This window comes from Culicoides brevitarsis, chromosome 1 (assembly GCF_036172545.1).
Source record: "Culicoides brevitarsis isolate CSIRO-B50_1 chromosome 1, AGI_CSIRO_Cbre_v1, whole genome shotgun sequence".
Lineage (NCBI taxonomy): Eukaryota > Metazoa > Arthropoda > Insecta > Diptera > Ceratopogonidae > Culicoides > Culicoides brevitarsis.
Window position 1 is genome coordinate 31307148 of NC_087085.1, and position 23799 is coordinate 31330946.

At 29.2% G+C, this 23799-nt stretch overlaps 4 protein-coding genes across 12 annotated transcripts; 3 read left to right on the forward strand and 1 right to left on the reverse strand.

Moving 5' to 3' along the window:
• Window positions 1–588: 588 nt before the first annotated feature.
• On the forward strand, window positions 589–7312 carry LOC134828199 (ATP-dependent Clp protease ATP-binding subunit clpX-like, mitochondrial). 4 transcript variants are annotated; one of them, XR_010161853.1, is made up of 10 exons: window positions 589–730; window positions 1183–1300; window positions 3740–4595; window positions 5126–5256; window positions 5319–5464; window positions 5523–5672; window positions 6071–6292; window positions 6352–6549; window positions 6823–6916; window positions 7171–7305. XR_010161853.1 is itself a non-coding variant. In XM_063841211.1 (9 exons), exons 2-9 carry the CDS (start codon window positions 1225–1227, stop codon window positions 7204–7206), a joined length of 1815 nt encoding a protein of 604 aa, XP_063697281.1. In that variant the 5' UTR covers window positions 589–730; window positions 1183–1224; the 3' UTR covers window positions 7207–7312. The 4 variants fall into 4 exon arrangements, 3 of the variants coding, with proteins under 3 accessions (XP_063697281.1, XP_063697283.1, XP_063697282.1); XM_063841211.1 differs by lacking the exon at window positions 6823–6916 and having other exon boundaries at window positions 7171–7312; XM_063841213.1 differs by lacking the exon at window positions 7171–7305 and having other exon boundaries at window positions 6823–7164.
• Window positions 7313–7392: 80 nt separating this feature from the next.
• On the reverse strand, window positions 7393–9953 carry LOC134828200 (lymphokine-activated killer T-cell-originated protein kinase). Of its 6 annotated transcripts, none has more exons than XR_010161857.1 (3): window positions 9869–9953; window positions 8698–9773; window positions 7393–7706 (listed from the first exon to the last, which is right to left on the reverse strand). XR_010161857.1 is itself a non-coding variant. In XM_063841215.1 (2 exons), the coding sequence occupies exon 2, from the start codon at window positions 9769–9771 to the stop codon at window positions 8764–8766; it is 1008 nt and encodes a 335-aa protein (XP_063697285.1). In that variant the 5' UTR covers window positions 9772–9773; window positions 9869–9953; the 3' UTR covers window positions 8691–8763. The 6 variants fall into 6 exon arrangements, 1 of the variants encoding a protein (XP_063697285.1); XR_010161854.1 differs by having other exon boundaries at window positions 7393–7738; XR_010161858.1 differs by having other exon boundaries at window positions 7393–7787.
• Window positions 9954–10056: 103 nt separating this feature from the next.
• LOC134837637 (uncharacterized) lies at window positions 10057–17707 on the forward strand. The gene is made up of 10 exons (XM_063853019.1): window positions 10057–10343; window positions 10401–10753; window positions 10821–11538; window positions 12046–12224; window positions 12292–13192; window positions 13254–13577; window positions 14283–15626; window positions 15957–16998; window positions 17050–17372; window positions 17425–17707. The coding sequence occupies exons 1-10, from the start codon at window positions 10226–10228 to the stop codon at window positions 17616–17618; spliced, it is 5496 nt and encodes a 1831-aa protein (XP_063709089.1). The 5' UTR covers window positions 10057–10225; the 3' UTR covers window positions 17619–17707.
• A 2251-nt stretch (window positions 17708–19958) lies between these two features.
• LOC134837638 (uncharacterized) lies at window positions 19959–23767 on the forward strand. Its single transcript, XM_063853021.1, has 8 exons — window positions 19959–20047; window positions 20101–20435; window positions 20495–21020; window positions 21078–21386; window positions 22225–22710; window positions 22773–23117; window positions 23179–23508; window positions 23565–23767. The coding sequence occupies exons 1-8, from the start codon at window positions 19981–19983 to the stop codon at window positions 23765–23767; spliced, it is 2601 nt and encodes an 866-aa protein (XP_063709091.1). The 5' UTR covers window positions 19959–19980.
• Window positions 23768–23799: the final 32 nt, after the last annotated feature.

Below are 23799 nucleotides of genomic sequence, written 5' to 3' on the forward strand. Positions count from 1 at the left end.
TTTAATTTCATGTAAAAACTTGAAGATTTATTTTTAGCCAATATCCTGCATGTTTTGATAGTTTTAAGAAGTAAATTGGTAAAATTTCTTTCCTTTTGCCTCAATATTTTGTACAATTGGACAACAAATGCTTTGCAGTTTCTACGAGTCTCATTCGTGTTAGATGGTAACGAAACTTTTCATGTCCCGTGAGAAATTCATCTTATTTGCTCCTTCGTCATAGTTAATAACTCGTTTGTACGTTTCTGGCTCCTAGCTCTTGGCTCAAATAAGTCATTTTGATTGTCTTAGGTCTTTTCGTAGAATATTGCCGGCTGCTATGGTTTTTGAACTGCCTGTTTTTTGACGAGAAAAAATATTTTTAATTGAATTCTATTTAAAAATTAAAAGTTTTTACCTTTTTCAGTCCTTTTCGACATCGTTGCCTATTTGTAATTCGCTTTTTCCCACTAAAAATTACCAAAAATCGGAGCAACAATTGATGTCAACAAATAATTTCATCGAGCAGGTCACCGTATCATCATTTTCATTCGTCTCACAGACCAAAGGTGACCTGCTGATTCTGACTTTGCACTATCCCGTGTCGAATTTGAGAAATCTGGTCTGCCTATCAATCAAAACATTTCGTCAAATTCGTCAATATTTCAGTAAATTCGTCGTAAATTAAGGTACAATTGCGAACAAGTCTGCGCAAAACGACTCTCGAACCCATCAAGTTCCTGGCGATCAAGTGAGTGCAACGGATAAGCGGGCATTATCATCGCAAAATGCGACTTTTGTGATAAACACACAGCGAGAAAATCAATTTTAGTTGCGTCATATGTTATTAGACCTTGAATAATTTCACTTGGATCTTAGTCAATTCAGTATTTTGCAGTGTTTGTTTGTGGTTTGCAGTCGTTCGTTTGTTGTGGCAAATACACAATGCAATTTTGGATACGCTGAAATTCTTATTGGAATTGCCATTTTTTTTCATTATTGCTCAAGAAAATAATTTATTTTCTCGCTTTGTGTTTTTTACAAAAAAAAAAAATATAACAAAAAAAATTAAACTAGAAAAGAAAAAAGAACAATCAACTTCCGTGCCCGGAATAATTTTGGAAAAAAAGGTTCCGTGCGAGAAAAGAGCAAATTTTTCGAGTGATCGCCCATTTCTCATCATTTTTCTTTGTTCTTTCACAGACGTTTATTTTCTGTTGTTATTAACTTTGCAATCGAATACTTATGATGAGAAGTGTCAGGAGTAGTTTAACCATCGGGAGACTTGCAGTTCAACCCAAAACGACCAATATTCGAGCTGGTAAGTCTTTTGCCCCGCGATCTAATGGAAAAATTTCGTCAAAATTATTTATTTTTGTTTTTGTTGTGTGTGCATCTCGTTCTACGTAGGTAAATATTATGAAAAAAAATATATACAAGTGCGATGCCAGAATGATTTATTTTTAGCGATTAAGATCTGCGTCGTGATTTTTTTTTTGTGAAATTTTGGTCAACAAAAGCACTTTGACCCCGCCGTGAATCCAGTTCTTATCGCCAAACTTGATTATCATGCAGTTCTTGTGCATTCCCTTTTTGTACATGTCAATACGAAATGTAGGAAAGTGACAAAAAAAAGTAACGTAATATACGTGAAATGAAGTGTAACAAGCCCGAGAGACGCATTGCTGACCTGAATTCGAAAAAAAATGTTTTTTTTTTAATTTTATGTCATAACATTGTTGCGGCAAACAATAGCGCTAGAAAAGGAACACTTGCTACACAAACATGAATAAATTAAAGTGTTTTCATGGTTTGATTGGTCTTTAAGTAATGGCTTGCCCGCGGGTCATTGAAGTGTGTGAGTGTGTTTGGACAAATGAAATTGCGAGTAATTCAGTTTTAGACAAAAAAAATGCATTAGGCTGAAAAAATTAATGAAAAAGTTTTGGGTTTTGTAGATTTTTTGAAATTTGTTCATTTTTTAAAAGTTAATTTTAAGAACTGAAATTTTACTTCAAGAGCTAAAAATTCATTTCAAGAGCTAAAAATTCATTTTAAGAGCTAAAAATTTATTTCAAGAGCTAAAAATTTATTTCAAAAGCTAAAAATTTATTTCAAGAGCTAAAAATTTATTTCAAGAGCTAAAAATTCATTTCAAGAGCTAAAAATTTATTTCAAGAGCTAAAAATTTATTTCAAGAGCTAAAAATTTTATTTCAAAAGCTGAAAATTCATTTCAAGAGCTAAAAATTAATTTCAAGAGCTAAAAATTCATTTCAAGAGCTAAAAATTCATTTTAAGAGCTAAAAATTTATTTCAAGAGCTAAAAATTCATTTCGAGAGCTAAAAATTCATTTCAAGAGCTAAAAATTCATTTCAAAAGCTAAAAATTCATTTCAAAAGCTAAAAATTCATTTTAAGAGCTAAAAATTCATTTTAAGAGCTAAAAATTCATTTCAAGAGCTAAAAATTTTAAAAGCTAAAAATTAATTTCGAGAGCTGAAAAATCATTTCAAGAGCTAAAAATTTATTTCAAGTGCTAAAAATTAATTTCAAGAGCTGAAAATTCATTTTAAAAGCTAAAAATTAATTTCAAGAGCTGAAAATTCATTTTAAAAGCTAAAAATTCATTTTAATTTTTTCATTTCAAAAGCTAAAAATTCATTTCAAGAGCTAAAAATTCATTTTAAAAGCTAAAAATTTATTTCGAGAGCTGAAAAATCATTTCAAGAGCTAAAAATTTATTTTAAGAGCTGAAAATTCATTTCAAGAGCTAAAAATTCATTTCAAGAGCTAAAAATTTATTTCAAGAGCTAAAAATTTATTTCAAGAGCTAAAAATTCATTTCAAGAGCTAAAAATTATTTTCAAAAGCTGAAAATTCATTTCAAGAGCTGAAAATTCATTTCAAGAGCTGAAAGTTAATTTGAAGAGCTAAAAAATTCATTTCAAGAGCTAAAAATTCATTTCAAGAACTAAAAATTTATTTCAAGAGCTAAGAATTTATTTTAAAATTTAAAAGGTTCATTTTTTTCAAAAATTTAAAAGTTTTTTTTAGGAATTGAAAACAATTTAAAAAAAATTCCAAAAATAAAAAAAAAAAATTTTACAGCTTAAAACTCATTTCTGAAACTAAAAAGTTCATTTCAAATTTTTAATTTATTTATTTTTTTTCCACAATATAAAAAAAAGAAATTCCAAAAAACATTTTCAAGCATTGTAACCGCCTTACTACGTGTCTGTCGACTACTATTATTAGGTAAATTTACAGAAATTGAGACATTTGATCGTCGTAATTTATTTTTTGGCAGACACCGTCGCAAATTAGGACAACGACTTTTTCTCGTATCACAGATCTTGATCGAAATTTACAACGAGTCGTGTAATGTATTGCAAAACAATTGACAAAAAGAGAGCTGCGACGCAAAAAAAAACAACAAAAGAAATTTTGTAAGCCAGACTTCCTTGACCATAGCCTCCAAAAGCACGAGATTGAAATTGCACACGATCGTGTTAATGCAATTATTTAATGAAAAGATTGCTTTATCTCTCCATACACGTGCATCGTGTATAGCGCGAAACTCCCAAAGTGCATCGAGTGCAATCGAGTATGTCGTGCAGGTATCTCGTTCGCATTGATCTTGAAAAAATTTCGCATTGCTATTCGTACTTGAGATGTAATTCGCACGACGACGATTTTGTAATAATGGAAATCGCTTTGCATTGTTTGTTAATGTTGATTTTTTTTTTATTTTTTCGCAGGACTTGTGTATATTTTGGCTACACAACCTTGCAATTCAGCCGTTGGCAATGGCAGTCATCGTCACTTCCACTTGTCTCATGTCTGTGATAAATCCTCTAAAGATACAACTACAGGGAACGAAGGCGGCAGCGGCAGCAAATCCGGTGGCGATGGCGGAAAAAAGGGCAAAAATACGTTATCGTGCCCAAAATGCGGCGATCCATGCACGAATGTCGAAACGTTCGTGAGTTCAACGCGTTTTGTCAAGTGCGAAAAGTGTCATCACTTCTTCGTGGTGCTCAGCGAAGTCGATTCGAAGAAGACAGTGAAGGAAGATGCGCGACAGGGACAACGAAAACCCCCGCCGCCCCCCAAAAAAATCATGGAATACCTCGATCGACACGTTGTCGGCCAGGATCTCGCCAAGAAAGTTCTCTCGGTTGCCGTGTACAATCATTACAAACGTATTTATCACAATCTCCCAGCGACACCCACTGCCCCAAATGCCGCGAATGGCGGACAACCGATGGAATCTGTCGTGGGGCGCAACGATTTGCTGCACATTTCGGGCATCGGGCACACGATGATGAGCAGTACGCCGACAGAAGTGCCAAGACCGCCGCCAACGCCGCCACAAAATGCGCATCCGGGAAGCGAATTGCTCGATAAGAAGACGCACGATCTGAAGTTGGAGAAGAGTAACATCTTGATGCTCGGGCCAACGGGAAGCGGCAAGACGTTACTCGCACAAACGATTGCCAAGTGCTTGGATGTTCCTTTTGCGATATGTGATTGTACGACGCTCACGCAAGCGGGATATGTCGGCGAAGACATCGAGAGTGTGATAGCAAAATTGTTGCAGGATGCCAATTACAGGTAAAAAATTTATTTTTTTTAACAAAAAATTTTAAAAATTTTTTAAAAGTTGAATTTTTTTTGTATTAAAAAAAATTTTATTTGATATTTTCTTACAAAAACTTATATTTTTTTTTATTTTTTTTTCCATATCGATTTTTTAATAAATTTTTTAAAATATTTTTTTCCTCAAAATTAAATTATTTATTTCAAAATATTTAAAGTTTTTGATTTAATTTTTTTCTAAATTTTTATTTAACTTGATAAAAAATTTTTCCAAAATGGTTAAGGAAAATTCTAAATAAATATTTTTTTTTCTTATGATAAAAATTAAAAATTGATTTAAATAAATATATTTTTTTTCTTATGATAAAAATTAAAAATTGACATAATTTTCTATTTATTTTTTTTTCTAAAAAAATAAATTTAATAAAATTTTGATTTATAAAAAATTAATAATAAAAAATAATTAAAAATTTATCGATACAATTTTTTTAAATTTATCTTAACAAAAATAAATTTTATTTATTTTTTTTTAAATTTAATTTCAGTGTGGAACGCGCACAAACAGGTATTGTTTTCCTCGATGAAGTCGACAAAATCGGTGCCGTACCTGGAATTCATCAACTTCGAGATGTTGGCGGCGAAGGAGTACAACAAGGCATGTTAAAAATGCTTGAAGGTACGAATTTCCTTAAAAATTTTATCAATTTCAAACAAAACTTCATAAAAAAATATTTTTAGGAACGATCGTGAATGTCCCCGAAAAGAACAGTCCTCGAAAATTGCGCGGAGAAACAGTACAAGTTGACACAACGAACATCCTCTTTGTGGCGTCAGGAGCTTACACAGGTCTTGATCGACTTGTTGCACGACGTCTCAATGAAAAAGTAAGTTTTTCATTTTTAAATAATTTTTTTTGATGAAAAACATGGATTTTTTTTGTAGTATCTCGGTTTTGGCATGCCCGCCAATTCGTCAGAAGGTCGGAGAGCGGCTCAAGCTTCCGCAGCGCCAATGGATGACGATCAAGCGGAACGAGATGCTAACTTGAGAAAAGTGCAGGCGCGCGATTTGGTTGAATTTGGAATGATTCCTGTAAGTTTTAATTTTTTTTTCATGATTTTTTCTTAAATATTGAATTTAATTTTTTTTATTGACTTGAAATTGAAATATATAGCAGATTAATCTAAAAAAAAATTAAATTTAAAAAAAAATTAAAATTACTAAAATTAATAAAAATTAATTAATTAAAATTAATATTTAAAAAAAATTAATTAATTTTAATTCATTTTTTCAATTAATTTAATTATTTAATAATTTATTTTAAAAACATATTTAAAATAATTAATTATAAAATTTATTTTTAATTAATTTAATAATTATTTTTTTTAATATATGAATTAGGTTCATTCGAATTAAATTTTTTTATGATTTTTTATGTTTTAAAATTTTTTAAATATTTTTTTAAAATAAATTTTTATTTTCTTTTACAGGAATTTGTTGGTCGATTCCCCGTTTTGGTACCTTTCCACAGCTTGGATGTCGAAATGCTTGTCCGGATATTGACTGAGCCGAAAAATGCATTGGTACCTCAATACCGTGCCCTTCTCGGCATGGATCAAGTCGACTTGACATTCGACCAAGAAGCATTGAAAGCGATCGCAACCCTTGCGCAGGAACGACAAACGGGTGCACGTGGCTTGCGAGCGATTATGGTAAGAAAAATTTCCAATTTTTCACGAATTTCTTTTAAATTTCCATTTTTTTTTTTAAGGAATCCCTACTGCTCGATGTGATGTTCGAAGTGCCTGGCTCCGACGTGAAAACCGTGCATATTACCGAGGACTCGGTCGGCGGTAAGAGTCCTCCGATTTACATGAAACGTGAAGCCTCGTCAGACAAATCTCCGTCATCAGATCCAGACTCGACGTCACCGAATTCGACGTCGACTTCGGAGGAAGAGGAGACAAAAGTTCGTGTCAAACAATGAATCATGGTTTAAAATGATTATCTCTCATTTTTTTTACAACTATTATTATTTTGATGCGATTTTTAGTTGTAACATTGCATTGCATTACATTTAAAACGAGAAACATTAGTTTGTAGATATTTTTTTTTACAATCAATCAGCTTCCAAATCATTCTTCCATTCATAAAAAAATAGAAATTAGACAAAATTAACCCATAAAAACAGGAATAACAGACAAAAATTAATTAATCTTTTATAATATATCTTTATCCAAAGTACATTGTCTTATGAAGGACCTCATTTGTGTCAAAAACGGGCTCGATTTTCGACGTAAGGAAGACTTACGAGGTCCCCCAATGAAAAACTATTGGTTAGTGTCTCGCGTGTGAATCTTGTTACTAAATTAAAAAGCTTCATTTCGGAATTTTTAGCACAAAAGCACCACTCAATCGGCTGAAAAAATGAGAATTACCTTAAATTGCTTTCACTGTGCTACAAATTTCTCTCTCAAAAACACTTTTTTGTTGCATTTTTCGTTACATTCATTAATTTTTCTTTTTTTTCTTCTAATTTTTTGAACTGCCTTTCACACCTTTCTTATTGTGTCAATTTTGTATTTCACAGCATTCACAAAAAATGGAGTTACGAATCGTCCAATAAAATAAAAAAAAATTCCAAAATCCAAACTAGACAAAAAAAAAACAAAATTAAGAGTGGTGCAATAAAAAAAAAATAAATAAGAAAGTGACGGCAGATGTAAATAATTGCAATTTCGTGGAAAAAAAACAACTTTTACAAAATTCTTAGAGACTTGATAACTTATTTTTATTTTTTAACTAGAGAGTGTACGTGTACCTTGTTATGAATTGACTTGTATTTGATAAAAGCTTATCAAATAATTTATGAAATAATAAAATTCTACAGATGACAGCAGAAAACAAACATCAGTTTATTGCGTATTTTTTATAAAAATAATTGAAAACGGCCGGCAAAAAGTATCTTTTTTTGTAAATACTAATTTGGATCTTAAGATTAAGTAGATAGTGATAGGAAACAAAAAAAAAGTGTATCTTTAAAATATATAAAGGGTTGAATAAAAATTATCAATAATGTTCAATTTTGTTGCTTTTTACTTAAACTACGTCATTTTTATTTTTAAACTGGTCAAACATGTAAGTTTTTTTTTCATGAACTTAAGGATTTTAAGTCAAGTAAGTTAGTGTTAAGTCCTTTAATATTTTCTGCTGAAATTATTAATTTAATTTTTTTGAGATTTTTTCTTTGTGTTATTCAAGAAGAGTCCTAAGTCAAAAACAAAAATAATAAAAAAAAATATTTTTATTTAATTTATTTAAAAATTAAATTATTTTTTTAAAGTTCAAAAATATGTCAAAAATTAATTCGCGTCAGACAATTTTGAAAAAAAAAAATTTAACGTTTTTTAAAATATTTTTAAATTTTTCTTAATATCAAATAAAAAGTTAAATCAGTTTAAAATTTTTGAAATTTTTTTTAAAAATTAAATTAAAAATTAAATTTATTAATTAAAAAATTAAAATATTTTTAATTAGGTATTTTAATTAGTTAAAAATTAATTTTTTTTTACAAAATATTTTTTTCTACAAAATATTTTTTTTTAAATAAAAAAAATGTATAAACACAAAAAATCAGGCCTAAAAACTTTTGACATTTGCTAAAAAAAATCTTTAAAAATATGATTAAAAAATGAAAAAAAAAATATATTTTGTGATCTTAGGTTAAAATCTTAAGTCAATGAGTAAAAAATTTGAACTGATTTTCATAAAGTTTTTGGGAATTTTTTTTTTTTTTTTGAATAAAATCATTAAGATTTGCTTAATGATTTAATTAATTAAATTTTGAGTTTTTTGGCTTCACAAACAATTTAAAAAAATGATTTTTTTAACTAAATTTTTCTAAAACGCAAAATTTGGTAATGTAATTTTTGAACAAAATAATAAGAATTTTCTTAAAATAATTTTTAAAATAAAATTAAATTTTTTAAAATAAAATCAATTTTTTAAAAATAAAATTAAATTTTTTAAAATTCAAAATAAAATGGAAAAAAAGGAAAGTTTTTAATATAAAATATTTTATGACTTAACAAAAACTAAGTTGACTTAAAATCCTTACGTTCATAAAAAAATATTAAAATTTAACTTCACTCTCAAAGTCATTCGTCATTTTTTTTTTTTGATTTCACTCGGATTTACAACTGTCAAAATAAATAATGCATTCTTTCGCTGAAGGACGTTCATCTGGCTCTTGATTCGTGCAAATAAAGAATAATCCGAGGATATTATTGTATTCCGGTCCAAAGAGATAATCCGGAAGCGGAGGTCTTGTACCCAAAAGTGGCGTGATACTTTTTTCCAACTCGCTTTCACCCTCATCGTCGCTGTCTTTCACCGAAATAACTGAATCGTCAACTGGCTCCGGTTCATCCATCAATCCACCAATATGAGGCGCCGTCAATGCCAACATCTCGTAAATTACCAACCCGTAAGAGAACATTTCGGATTTTGTGCCGACTATTTCCATGTCTTCGGAAAAAACTTCGGGCGCTGACCAGAGATCTGTTCCGACGTAACGTGCATCGGGATAATTTTTAATATCGATGAAGCCATCCTTGTCGAGCGGTTGACTTACGCCAAAATCACAAAGTTTACAGACATCAAAGTCACCTTTCACCAAGACGTTATAGGATTTCAGGTCGCCATGCATGTAAGAGACGGTAAAATGCAAATAATGCAATGCATGGGCGACATCAACGCAAACTCGAGTAATTTTTTCCGCTTCCAAGGGACCTAAATCTCCCTCAAATCGTGTTTCGAGCAAGTCTCCCAGCGATTTGTGGCCGTCTTCCATCGCGAGAATTGTGTTTCCGCACTTGTCGTTCAAGATATTACGAAATCCGACGATATTTGGATGCTCTAATTTCCTTAAAATGCTTGCTTCATCAATTAATCGCTTGTTATAGAGCTTCGCATACGTCTTATCGCACTTTTTATTCAAACGTTTGATCGCCCAGGGACTTCGTACGGCGCCCATTTTGGATCTTTCGACTCGCAAGACTTCAACGCCCGTTCCGTAGCCGAGTTTTTTGAGTTGGGGCGTCGCCGGAATCTTCAAAGGTGTCGTAAATGACCCAACTTTGGGTCTTAGATGCTTCGGGATTGCACGGGGAGGTGTTTTGCAGACGTCCATTGCTGTAAAAGAGGTGAAATAAAATAATTTCTTACAAAAAATTTTGATTTTTTCAAATTTTTAATAATTTTTAGACAAAAAAAAATCATTTTTTTACCTAATTTTGGATTAAAAACACACAAAAAATCACAAATTAAAAAAATAATCAAGCAGAATAACGTCAAAAGTCGATGGCGGTTAACGACAGTATTACCGGACAACAAAAAACCCGCTCTGATTGACATTAAAGGGAACACTGTAGCAACTTGAAGTTGTGAAACAAAAACAATCCTGTAAATTTATTGAATTTTCTCTGATTTTAAGATCGGATTTTCGTTATTTATTAATTTAAAGCCTAAAATTCAGTGTCATTCATTAAATAATCAACTAATTTCATGAAGTCTTAACTTGTGTGGATCAAAAAAATCAAAAATTTCGTCAAAAAAAATTTCCCTCTATTGTTGAAACGTAAAACATGGGCAACAACGACAGTAAACAACCGGAAAAACCTGTTGAAAAGAGCCCTTTACGAGTTCCAGCGACAAATCAACCGAAGTTTTTGGAGTTTTTTGAAGCAAAACAACAAGCCATTCGTAGGAATTTTAAATTTTCCATAAAAAAAAATATTTTTTTTAACAATTTTTTTGTAGAATACATTCGTCAAAGGATATCCAACAAAGGAATGAAAGATTTTTTTGCTTTGGAAATCTTGGAAAATGTGATACCAGATGCCAAATACACTCTTGACCCGTTGGAAAGGAATCCAAAATACGTTTTTTCGTGGAAAAGTTGTGTTGTTACCGCGCAAAGTATTCATTCAAAGGACGAGGACATCAATTGTGGACTATTTGCCAAGAGAAAAGTCGCTTCAGCTGCAATGATGCACATGTTCAATATAGCATTGCCGGTCTATGAGCCTCCAACTAGTGATGATTTGTACAAAAAGTACGAAAAATACTTTCAATACGAGATTTTTTCCCAAAAATGGAAGGTTACATTCTCCGTAAGTCCTGAAATTACAATTTTTTGTCTTAAAATAGCCCAAAATAACAATTTTTTGTATTTTTTAGTTGGAAAATAAGACAATGAGTGCTTTTGGTTCATCAAAAAAGGAAGCTCATGACGCCATTTGGACAGAAGACTTGAAAAATTTCCTTTATGAGAGAGATTCAAGACCAATTAAAGACACCTGTCGAAAAACGTTCATCAGTTTGGCCATTTCTGAGACCAGTTCCCTGGAGAAACGCATTGAATTTGTCTTAAAAAACTTGACAACAGAAGAAAATCATTTGAAACTCACGGATGGTGTCTTATCTGTTATCGAAAGAAACAAAATGCAAAAATTGCTTGACAGCATGAGGACTTTTAATGTACTTCTTGCCAAAACAGATGTCGAAGAATATGTTGCCTGTCTGAATTTGGATGGCAGAGACATGTTCAGAGTCAAAAATTCGTTGTTAGATGCTAAAATGAGTCTGATTTTGGCAGCAATGGAAATTTCCTTGCGTGAAATGACTGATAATGTAGTCTCTAAAATAGCGGATAACGTCGTTTTATCTTTCATGCGGATGCAATATGCGGATAAAAGTGACAAGAAAAGTGTCGAAGTGCTCAAAAAGGAAGCATTTGAACATGCAAAAAGGCTTTTGGAAGAAAATGACCTCAAGAATAACGATGCCATGACAATTTTGCATAAAACACTGAACTACGTTTGTTTTAGTGAAACAATTTTTGATTCTTCCGTTAGAGCTACAATTCTGTGGAGAGGTTGGAAATTCGAGGGAATTGGTAATTATTATTTTATTTTGTTTTTAATTATTTTTTTGATTTTTAGACTTTAATTTTTTTTAATTGGGCTAAAAATATCAAAATTTCAGAATAATTTAAATATAAATTTAAAAAAAAATATTTTTTTTATTTTTTTCAAAATTTTTTAGAAATTAAAAAAAAATTAGATAAAGTAAGGACATACTTTGAGTTAATAAAATACTAAAATTGTTTAAAAAATATATTTTATTCATATTTTTAAAAAATTCTTGAAAATTTATGTTAAAAAAAATTACTTTAAAAAATTTTTTAAGAATTTTTATAACTTAAAATCCGAATTTTATTTTAAAAATTGAATAATTTTACTAAGCAAGGTATTTAATTAAATTATATTTAAAATTTTTTTTTTAATATTTAAAAAAAATAATTTAATTTTTTTTAAAAACTGATCTTTTTGTATTAGAAATCGAAATAAATTTAAAGGGGCATAAATTTCACAAAAATTTTAATTAAAAAATTATTTTTCAGGTGTTGATGAACTTTCTGCAGCGACAAAAGCAGCAATAATAGCTCTTGAAAAGTTGTTTGGTCTGTCACTAAAATTCTACGAGTTAGATAAAGAAGCAAAACGTAAAGAACTTGAAAGTAAAATTAAACACACCACAAAAGGAGTTGCGCCAACTGTTAATTACATATCAAGAATCGATGTAAAAAAACATTGAATTACTAAAAAATTTTAATTTTATTGATTTTTTACAATTTTTTGCTTTTTAGATTGATGGAGAAACGTTATCAACTATTTCCCGTAACCTCAATGACGGAAAAAAAGAATTGCTGGAAAAGGCTCTCAAACATATTTTCAGGAAAAACGTACAAAATACGATTGAAGAAAACAGAAAAAGTCTCGTTCGTGCCTTAGTGAAGAAAGAAGATCCTCTAATCGATCGCATTCGTTTCGTCTTTGAATGTATGAGAACTAAAAATGATCCTTCAACGCCATTTTACGCAACTGATGACGTATTAGATGAATCGGAAAAGACGCAACTTTTGTTTTTCGAAAAAGCAATCAACACCCATAAAAGACATGATCATCTTTTTGAGGCAAGCATTAACCTAAATGACGAATTTATAAGGTCAAAACCCTCAATGAAGGAATTTCATGCTAAAAATGAAGTCATATTAGCTGCTTATGAGGTTTTCGACAAAATTTTAGCTAAAAATGCATTAAAAAAAGACAATTCAACTGTTTGTGCGGAAAAAAATTCAAAATCTGAAACGAAATCTGACCAATTGGAATTGTACAAGGATCGATTTCTGAAAGAATATTCCGAAAATGACCCTCGTCTTCAATATCCATCAATTATTTGGTTCAAAATAACGCTCAGCCAAATTCCAATTGATACAATTGTCGATGAAAAACGTAATTTTGTATCAACAATCAAGTATTACGGAAAAATTTTCACCGAAAGTAGCTCCGATCGAGACAAATCACGTCAAAAAGTTGCTTGTCGTGCCATGAAAGAACTTTTTAACGTAAATTACAGGATTTGGGATGAGATTTTAGGGGACTCAAGTAAAATTATTCATTGTACCTCGAATCAAATAACTTCCAATGGAACTGATAAAACCAAAGAAAAACAAGTTGAAATGAATTTGTGTAAAAATCGGGCTCAAAGTAAGAATTTTATAATTTTTTTTTTGTTTTTGTTTTTTAAAATAAAAAAAAAATATTTTAGACCATCTTAAAAGCATCAAATATAAAATAGAAAATGTTCAACCAACTGAAGTTTGGAGCATGGCAACAGCCCCAAAATATTTAATTCAAACAACCAACACTTCCAAAGGATTCATTTCCGAAATTCAATTTTTTGACGAAAAATTTTCAGTTAAAAATGAAAACAAGAAGGAGAGCCGTCAAAAAGTTGCAGCCTTGGCATGTAAAGAGATTTTAGGAATTCATCTTCCACATTGGAATAAAGTCACCAAAAAACAAGAAGACTTGAAAAATGTTGAAAAATTACGACTTGAAGCTACTAAAATTTATTACAACAGAGCTAAAGGTAATTCTTTGTTTTAAAAAATTTCGAAAAAATTTTAAATTTTTTTTAATTAATTTTTAATTTTAATTTTAATTTTAATTTTAATTTTAATTTTAATTTTAATTTTAATTTTAATTTTAATTTTAATTTTAATTTTAATTTTAATTTAATTTTAATTTTAATTTTAATTTTAATTTTAATTTTAAAATTTTAAATTTTTTTTAATTTTAATTTTTAATTTTAATTTTTTTAATTTTAATTTTAATTAATTAATTTTAATTTTAATTTTAATTTTAATTTTAATTTTAATTTTAATTTTAATTTTAATTTTAATTTTAATTTTAATTTTAATTTTAATTTTAATTTTAATTTTAATTTTAATTTTAATTTTAATTTTAATTTTAATTTTAATTTTAATTTTAATTTTAATTTTAATTTTAATTTTAATTTTAATTTTAATTTTAATTTTAATTTTAATTTTAATTTTAATTTTAATTTTAATTTTAATTTTAATTTTAATTTTAATTTTAATTTTAATTTTAATTTTAATTTTAATTTTAATTTTAATTTTAATTTTAATTTTAATTTTAATTTTAATTTTAATTTTAATTTTAATTTTAATTTTAATTTTAATTTTAATTTTAATTTTAATTTAATTTTAATTTTAATTTTAATTTTAATTTTAATTTTAATTTTAATTAATTTCAATATTTTTTTTTGTTTTAGAAATGCTGAATTCGACCACTAAAAATCTCGCAGCTGACAAATTTTGGCAAAAATTAGTTGGAGACAAGCATCCAATTGAAGTTGAACAAACTCCTCAAGGTGCATTTTTGGCAACCATCGAATTTTACGGTAAAAAGATAAAGGAAGAAAATATGGACGAAGCAAAATCTCGTACAAAAGTGTCAGAAACAGCTTTGGACAAATTATTGGGAATCATTTTGCCACAACAAAATTATGAAAAGAAAAAAGTTGTCGAAGAAAAAACATCTGAGGAGGAAATTGCTGCCATAAAAGTGTATGAAGAACGTCTAAAAAAATCTTTGCTTTATAAAAACTTGAAACCTTCGCAATTGTGGAATAATTCAACAATGGGACATTATCCCTTTGAAACAATCGAAAGTGGAAAAGGATTCAAATCGACGATTGTTTTCTTTGGCAAGACTTTTTCCGCTGAACACTCAAATCAACATGAATCGAGACACGAAGTTGCCAAAATTGCAATTAAAAATATTTTTGGAATCAGTCCATCAGAATATTTGACTAAACAAGAGAACTCCGAACAACGAATTGCAGCTATAAAAAAATTAGAACCACGTTTGAAGGAATTTTTATCGCCAAATATGTACAACCAAAAATATTGGACTCCATTGAATTTGTGGCATGGCTTAACCCAACCAAGTTTCCCAATTTTGACAAAACCCGTCAACGGAGGCTTTTCTTCGAGATTACATTTTCATGACAAAACATTCACTGCCGAGCACAGCGATGAAAAGGAATCAAGACATGAAGTTGCTAAAATGGCTTTAATCAATTTGTTTGGAGTTTGTCTTCCAACGAATAATTCCGATAAAGACAAAAATCAGAAAATTGAGAAAATTCAAATTTCTGATGAAAAAAATCAAATTTCTGCTGAAAATAAGTCTGAACAACGAATTTCTGCCGTTAAAAAATTAGAACCTCGCTTAAAAGATTTTCTTTCTCCGAATTATGACCAAAAATCTTGGAATCCGGGAAAATTATGGCATGCCTTAACTCAACCAGATTATCAAATTATCACTAAAAAATCGAATGCGGGATACACTTCTACGATAATTTTTCATGACAAGACATTTTCAGTGGAAAATCAGGATGAAAGTTACTCGAGACAAGGAGTTGCCTTGACTGCCTTGAGAGAACTCTTCGGAATTTCTGTGTCAAAATGGAGTTATTTTGAGCCAAAAGTCGTGCAATCGTCTTCCAGCAGTAGATCGAGCAGTGTTTCTTCCGTAGCTCGGAGTGAAAGAAGAAATAGTGACGCTACGGAAAAGGCTGAAAAATTGAGATACCTTTCAAAACGGGCAACAGGTGAGAAAAAAAAATTAAATTTTTATTAAAAAATAATTTTTGTTTTATTAAAAATTTTAATTTATTTAATAAAATTTTAATTTTTTAAATTAATTAAATTAAAATTTTTAATAAAAAAAAAATAAATTAAATTAATTTTTTTAATAAAAAAAAATTAAATTAAATTAAATTAATTTTTTTGCGCATTTTTTAAAATAAATTTTGAAAAAAAAAATTAAATTAATTAAATTTATGATAAAAAAATTAATTAATTAAAATTTTTTGAAAAACAATTTTTTATTTTAATTCAATTTTAATTTAAGAAATATTTTAATTAAATTTTCGTTTTAGATATCTTATCAAATCGTAACAAAAACATCCAAGTAAATCCAGTTGACTTATGGAACTCGATCACAGAGTCAAAATACCCAATTAAAACTGAAAAATCCGGAGATCGCATCGTTTCTCAAATCCTTTTCTATGACCGAACCTACTCCGATGTCGATGCAAACGAGAAAAAATCCAAAAATAAAGTCGCTGTACGAGCTTTAAGTGCCCTTTTTGGAATTTATTTCCAATATTGGGCGGAATATTCGTCGTCGAAAAAAACTCAAGTCGTTACATCAGCTTTGCCATCAGCAATTCCAACAAAAAATGAACTTAAAGAACCTTCTACTGACAAAAACGATGAAAAATCTGAAGAAAAAGCACCTGAAGAGGAAGTCCCACAAATAATTCCTTCAAATAAAAACAAAATATCTCCCGAAAAGAAGATGGAAATACTCGATGAACTGAAATCCATTGCCCGAGAGATCATTGATAACAACGAGGAAGTATCTGATCCCACGCAATTGTGGAATGAAACAGTCAAAAGTCATCTGGAATACAAAATTATGACGGAATTTCATTCAAAGAAGAAGAAATATGTGTCAACGATTGAATTTCACGACCAAATTTTCGTTAACGAAGACTGGGACGAGATGAAAGCAGAGACAGGAGTGGCTTGTAAAGCTCTTGATGAGTTGCTTGAACTTGATTTCAATGAAGAAGATGAAAATACAAAATCCAGAATTGAAGAAAATGAAGAAAAATTGGAAGAAACTGAGGTTCAAGAGACTTTTGAAGCATCTTCTGAATTTAAAATAAAAGAATTAACCGAAAAATTAGAAGAAATTCAGGTTCAAGAAACATTTAAAGCATCTTCAGAGGCTAAAATTGAAAAAATAAGCGAAAAATTGGAAGAAACCAAAATTGAAGAAACTTTTGAAGCACCTTCCGAAGCATCAGAGTCCAAAAACTTCGAAGATATTATTTTCTATGAGCCTTTAATCAAGCGAATTCAAGCAGTATTGACTAATTTATCCCCTCACTACATACGAAGTTCATATTTAATGTAAGATTTTTCCATTATTTAATATTTTTTCTAATTTTAATTCATTTTTAGATTCAAACACTCCTCATCGCCTGTTCTAACAAACGATGAATGGCAACTTTTAAAAGAAATCGACTCAAAAATCTTCCCCGTCACCATTGATCCGTCCCTTTCAGATGTCGTAACTGGCTTCCAGATGTCCGTAATCGTTAACGAGCACAATGTTTTCGGCGAAGGCTCCACAGAAAAAGAAGCAAGAGATGCTACGATCGTCGCTGCATTCGAACACATCGAAAAAATTGGGCTAATTATTGGAACAGATGACATTGAAATCGAGAAAAATTCAGTTCAAGAAGATGAAACTGGAAAAAAATCTTGCTTACAAAAGTTAAAAGGTGATTTTTTTAGTTTTAAAATAATTTTTTGTTAATTTTTAATTTTTTTTAGATTACCACAAACAACTTCTTGAGCAAAAATTGTCATTAGATGACGTTCCTTGCGCGGAAATTTTCCAAAAAATTGGAATTAAATTCAAATTTGAATATGAAACTGATGACCCGGATTTAGATCATGTTAAGGAAATTACTTCCAGATTTGCTGTGAAAAAGTTAATGGACAAGGCATACGCTTTGGACTATTAAACGTACAAAAATTTAACTCGTGATATTTACCAAATAATTTTTTTTTTGTATGAGAATAAATTACAAATTACCAAATTTTATGTTTTTTATAAAAATGTTTTTTTATTCAAAATCTAAGATTTTCCGTTTTGAATGAAACTCAAAAAAGGTCCAAAAATAAAAAAAAAATATCCAACTAAAGAAGAAGGAAGTTAATTTTAACTTATTTTTTTTACAAGTCATTTTTTGACCAGTTTAAGCCTAAAATTGAATAAATATTCATTCTAAAGATGATTTCTGTTCATATTGGGTCGATATTTGACGAAACAAAAAAATCAGAGTTTGGAGGTAAAAACTCTGATTTTTTTGCAAGTCAATTTTTGATCACTTTTAAGCCTAAAATTGAATAAATATTTTGACGAAACAAAAAAATCAGAGTTTGGAGGTTCAAACTCTGATTTTTTTACAAAGTTTTAAGCCTAAAATTGAATAAATATTCATTCTTAAGTTCATTTCTGTGCATATTGGGTCGATATTTGACGTAACAAAAAAATCAAGCGTTTTTGAAGCTCTAAAATTGAAGTCAAACGAAGTAAATTTTTAACAAGTCACTTTTTTGACCAGTTTTCTGTTCAAGCCTAAAAATGAATAAATATTCATTCTAAAGTTCATTTCTGTTCATATTGGGTCGATATTTGACGTAACAAAAAAATCAGAGTTTGGAGGTTCAAACTCTGATTTTTTTTGCAAGTCATTTTTTGATCACTTTTAGCCTAAAATTGAATAAATATTCATTCTAAAGTTCATTTCTGTTCATATTGGGTCGATATTTGACGAAACAAAAAAATCAGCGTTTGGAAGTACAAACGCTGATAAATTTAACAAGTCACTTTTTGACCAGTTTTAAGCCTAAAATTGAATAAATATTCATTCTAAAGAGGATTTCTGTTCAATTGGGTCGATATTTGACGAAACAAAAAAATCAGAGTTTGGAGTTCAAACGCTGAACTCAGACCAGTTTTGAAAATTCAAAAGACGCTGATAAATTTTGAACAAGTCACACCAGTTTTAAGCCTAAAATTGAATAAATATTCATTCTAAAGCTCATTTCTGTTCATATTGGGTCGATATTTGATAAAACAAAAAAATCAGCATTTGAAGAAGTTTTTAAAGTCACGCTGATAAATTTAACAAGTCATTTTTTGACCAGTTTTAAGCCTAAAATTGAATAAATATTCATTCTAAAGATGATTTCTGTTCATATTGGGTCGATATTTGACGAAACAAAAAAATCAGCGTTTTGAAGTTCAAACGCTGATAAATTTAACAAGTCACTTTTTGACCAGTTTTAAGCCTAAAATTGAATAAATGTTCATTCTAAAGATGATTTCTGATCATATTGGGTCGATATTTGACGTAACAAAAAAATCAGCGTTTTGAAGTTCAAAAAATTTTGACCAGTTTAAGCCTAAAATTGAATAAATATTCATTCTAAAGATGATTTCTGTTCATATTGGGTCGATATTTGACGTAACAAAAAAATCAGCGTTTGGAAGTAAAAACGCTGATAAATTTAACAAGTCACTTTTTGACCAGTTTTAAGCCTAAAATTGAATAAATATTCATTCTAAAGTTCATTTCTGTTCATATTGGGTCGATATTTGACGTAACAAAAAAATCAGCGTTTTGAAGTAAAAACGCTGATAAATTTAACAAGTCACTTTTTGACCTGTTTTAAGCCTAAAATTGAATAAATATTCATTCTAAAGATGATTTCTTTTTCAAATTGGACTTTTTGAAACAAAAAAATCAGCGTTTTTCCGCTGATAAATTTAACAAGTCACTTTTTGACCAATTTTAAGCCTAAAACGTAATAAATATTCATTCTAAAGTTGATTTCTGTTATTTGACGTAAACAAAAAAAATCACTTTTTGACCAGCCTAAAATTGAATAAATATTCATTCTAAAGATTTTTTTTATTGGGTCATATTTGACGTTTTTTTGACCATAAATTTAACAAGCCACTTTTTGACCAATTTTAAGCCTAAAATTGAACAAATATTCATTCTAAAGTTGATTTCTGTTCATATTGGGTCGATATTTGACGTAACAAAAAAATCAGCGTTTGGAAGTAAAAACGCTGATAAATTTAACAAGTCACTTTTTGACCAGTTTAAGCCTAAAATTGAATAAATATTCATTCTAAAGTTCATTTCTGTTCATATTGGGTCGATATTTGACGAAACAAAAAAATCAGCGTTTGGAGGTTTCATATATTTTACACAAAAATCCGCTTTTGTCGACTTTACAGGTGACTTTTAAAAACAAATTCGCGCTTCAATTGTAAATAAAAACAAATCTTCCTTTATTCGCAGCTGAAAAATGGAAGTTTCTGCCAAAAATCCTCTAAACGAAGATCAAATTAAAGCCAACCGTGACGAAACAATCAGTAAGTCGAGCTAAATTATCGAAATTAAACAATAAATTTATTATTTTCTTCAGATTTTATCAGAAATTTCTTGCAAAATGACTTTTTGAAGAATTTAAATGCACAGAAAATTGTCACGGAAATATTCCCGGATGCCGAATTCATCCACAAATTATCACCAACAACGTACCAAACAACTTTACAATGCGAGGGTTTTATGTTCAAAGCCGAAAGTAACAAAGGAATCGAAAAATATCCCGATAATCAGGCAAGCGCGATGGCCTTGAAAGCCCTTTGTGATATTTCGTTGCCGGTTTATGAGGAATTGTCGTACGCCAAGGTTTGTCAAAAACTTGTGGATTTATTGGAATTTTATGAGTTAAGAGATCAGTGGAAAGCTGCGATTTGTGTAAGTTTTTTTTTTCGTTAAAAAAATAATAAAATTAATTTTTTTTGTTGTTAAAATAGATAAATAACGAGACAATCACAGCTATCAATGCATCAAAAAGCGCCGCAAAAAATGAAGTGATCAAATTGAGTGTCAGACCATTTTACAGAATGCACGGAGAAACAGCTCGTGTGGCGACCTACAAAGCATTAATTAGTTTTGTTCTGACAAAAAATCATCCCTTTGAACAACGCGTCGAATTTATTTGCCGACAACTTTTGCCGGAACTCAAGAAAAACCACGACGACCCATTGGAGTTCTTAAAACCAGCGGAAGAAATTTTCTCCGAAGACGAAATAAACTTTCTCGCGTTCCTTTATCGCAAAATTGCGGTAGAGACAAAGAAAAAAGGAATAAAAATCGCTTCTTTGACCGTCAACGATGAAATAATTTCAGTTGAAGGTAAATTCGACTTCAAAATTAAACTGGAATTGTTGAAGAAGGCAGCAACGACGGTCCCATTGATGAAAGTTGCAGTCGAAAAAGAGACTTTGGGAAATCATTTTAAGAAATTGTCACCAAAATCGTGCTTGAAAAAGGCCAGAAGTAAGTTTCGGACAGATTTTTTGCTTGATTCATGATTAAATTTTTGTTTTTTTTTAGATCTCATCAAAAATGATGCGTTCAATAAACATATGACACCATCAAAATTTTGGTCGATGATCCATTTTTGCTCTTCGTTATGCAACTGCATCACTTTTCCCTCGGGAGACAAAGCTGTAATCACTTTTGATGGCGTGACATTTGAAGGAAACGGCAGAACTAGAGATGAATCAAAGGAAATAGCTTTGTACAAAATGTTTTATAATTATTTCCATATCACGCTGACACTTTGGGATCGATATTGGGTAACGAATTTGGAGTTTTGTGATCCTGTCGATAACTTTGATGAAGTTCAGAGACAAATTCAAGGTAAAAATTAAAAAAATATTAAATTTCATAGAATTTTTGAATGTTTTCGGTTTTTAGCAGCAGGAAAAATTATTATTTTATAAACATTTTTCTAAAATTTTCCATAAAATTTTGAAAATCCAGAATAATGGATATTTTTCTTAACAAATTTGATATTTTTTTATTTTTTAAATTAATTTTTAATTTTTTTAAATTAATTTTTTATTTTTTAAAGTTAATTTTTTTTATTTTTAAATTAATTTTTATTTTTTTAAATTAATTTTTGATTTTTTTAAAATAATTTTTTATTTTTAAATTAATTTTTTATTTTTTTAAATTAATTTTTTATTTTTAAATTAAATTAAATTAAATTTAAATTAATTTTAAATTACTTAAATTTTTTATTTTTTTTAAATTAATTTTTTATTTTTTTAAATTAATTTTTTATTTTTAAAAAAATTTTTTATTTTTTAAATTAATTTTTAATTTTTTTTGAATTAAGTGATTTTAATTTTTTTTAATTTATTTTTTTTTATTTTATTTTTTTTATTAATTTTTTTGACATTTAAACACTATTTTAATTTAAATTACAGTGATTTTCGTATTTTAAATCAAAATTGTAAAAAAAGAAAAAAAATGATAATAAAGCAAGTGAAGTTAACTTTTTCTATTATTTTAATATTAAATAGCTATTTTTATGGTTTTTCAATCAAAAAGTACAAAAAATTTTAAAGAATTTTTTTTATATTTAAAATTTGTTAAAGATTTTTTTTTAAATCCTATATTTAAAATATAGAAAAATGGAAAGTCAAAAATAAAATTTATTAAAAAAAATTAATAAAAAATAAATATTTTTCAGAAAAATTCAAGACAAATCTCAAACCTCATGCTGATAAAATGTGGAATAAATTCGGTCCAAAATATCCAATCGAGGAAGTAACAACTGAAAACCATTTAACGGAAACCCGAATTCGTTGTCACGATCAAATATTTATCGCAACCAGAGGCAGACGTCACCGAACAAGACGTGCTGTGGCCGAGTTGGCCTTACTTCACATGTTCAATCTGCAGCATCCCCATTGGAATGTATGGAATTTCACAAAAACCCGAGTTTTTCAGAGATGCGATCAAAGTGACTACCCATCTAGTGCATTTTTCGACAGTCCGTCAACACCTAACATGAGTTCAGCTTCTTTAAATACCGAAAACTCATGTGAAGAGGACTCTGAAAAAGTAACTGTTGAATATTTGTGCCTTGAATCGGAGACCGTTGAAGTTGTTGAACCAAAAATTAATTTAATGAAGGACGATTTTTCGATTTCTGCGATCAAAAAAAGAGGATTTGGTAATTTTTTGACATTTTTAGCTTAAAAAAATAAATTTTAAATATTTTTTTTATATTTTAAGATATTCTGAAGACCCAAGAAGGTCAGAAATTATCGCCTCAAAATTTTTGGTATCAACTAGTGGGCGTTTTATGGCCAATTAAAACAGTTGCTTTAACTTCCAACAACTTTTTGTCCTCGATCGTGTTGAGAAATGGCCGAACTTTTCGTGAAATTGGTACAAATCGTGATGATTCGCGAAATAAAGTTGCTGCTGTGGTTTTATTTGATGTTTATGACATAACGAGTGACGAATGGAATGAATTTTTGGTTGAACGAACAACTTTAAAGGACATCATCAAGAGCAAAGTTGATAAAGAGAAGACATTCGAGACCGAGCTGGAAGCGTTAAAGGCAAATGCGAAAGGTTTTGACTTTTTTTATTCAAAATTTTCTTCAAAATTATTTAAAAAAAAATTTTTTTGTAGAATTTCTCAACAAAAATGATACAGAAACGTTGACACCGCATGAATTTTGGGAAGCAACACATCGAGGAACTGCACGAATGACTGTCAATACGTGCGATGTGAAAGGAAATCAAATGTACGAAGCAATAATCGAATGGCTTGACTCCAAATTTTACAGAATTTCAAAGACTAAAGAGGAAGCAATGAATTCTGTGGCGTTTTCAGCTCTTATTGATCTCTTGTCGATCAGTTTTAATAAATGGAAAAAATATTCAATAGAGAACGAAGACAATTCTGAACAAAAATCGCTTCCAAAAGACGATTCAAAACCATTATTTACCAAACTTAAAGGTAAATTTTAAAATTTTAACGCAAAAAAATACAAATTTTTATTTTTTTAATTTTAGAATATCAATCAACTTTACATAAAAGTGGTAAAAGCCTCGATGAAGTACCTTGTTCGGACATTTTCAACCAAATCGGGATCAATTTTCAATTAGATTTTCCAAAAAATGATCCTCAAAATGACGAATTGGACAAAATTAAGGAAATAACTTCGAGATTCTTCATTAAAAAGCTCTTGGACAAAATTTACAACCTCGATGACTAATAAAAACCGTAAATTTTTCAAATAATTCTGCT

Excerpts from the sequence above, each read along its gene's own strand:
- LOC134837638 (XM_063853021.1), top strand. The coding sequence starts at position 19,981 with ATGGAAGTTTCTGCCAAAAATCCTCTAAACGAAGATCAAATTAAAGCC. Across the intron at positions 20,048-20,100 it reads CAACCGTGACGAAACAATCA|ATTTTATCAGAAATTTCTTG; the intron begins GTAAGTCGAGCT and ends TATTTTCTTCAG. Across the intron at positions 21,021-21,077 it reads GTGCTTGAAAAAGGCCAGAA|ATCTCATCAAAAATGATGCG; the intron begins GTAAGTTTCGGA and ends GTTTTTTTTTAG.
- LOC134828199 (XM_063841211.1), top strand. The coding sequence starts at position 1,225 with ATGATGAGAAGTGTCAGGAGTAGTTTAACCATCGGGAGACTTGCAGTT. Across the intron at positions 1,301-3,739 it reads AACGACCAATATTCGAGCTG|GACTTGTGTATATTTTGGCT; the intron begins GTAAGTCTTTTG and ends ATTTTTTCGCAG. Across the intron at positions 6,550-7,170 it reads CGGAGGAAGAGGAGACAAAA|CATTCACAAAAAATGGAGTT; the intron begins GTTCGTGTCAAA and ends TGTATTTCACAG.
- LOC134828200 (XM_063841215.1), bottom strand. The coding sequence starts at position 9,771 with ATGGACGTCTGCAAAACACCTCCCCGTGCAATCCCGAAGCATCTAAGA.
- LOC134837637 (XM_063853019.1), top strand. The coding sequence starts at position 10,226 with ATGGGCAACAACGACAGTAAACAACCGGAAAAACCTGTTGAAAAGAGC. Across the intron at positions 13,578-14,282 it reads TTATTACAACAGAGCTAAAG|AAATGCTGAATTCGACCACT; the intron begins GTAATTCTTTGT and ends TTTTTGTTTTAG. Across the intron at positions 15,627-15,956 it reads CCTTTCAAAACGGGCAACAG|ATATCTTATCAAATCGTAAC; the intron begins GTGAGAAAAAAA and ends TTTTCGTTTTAG.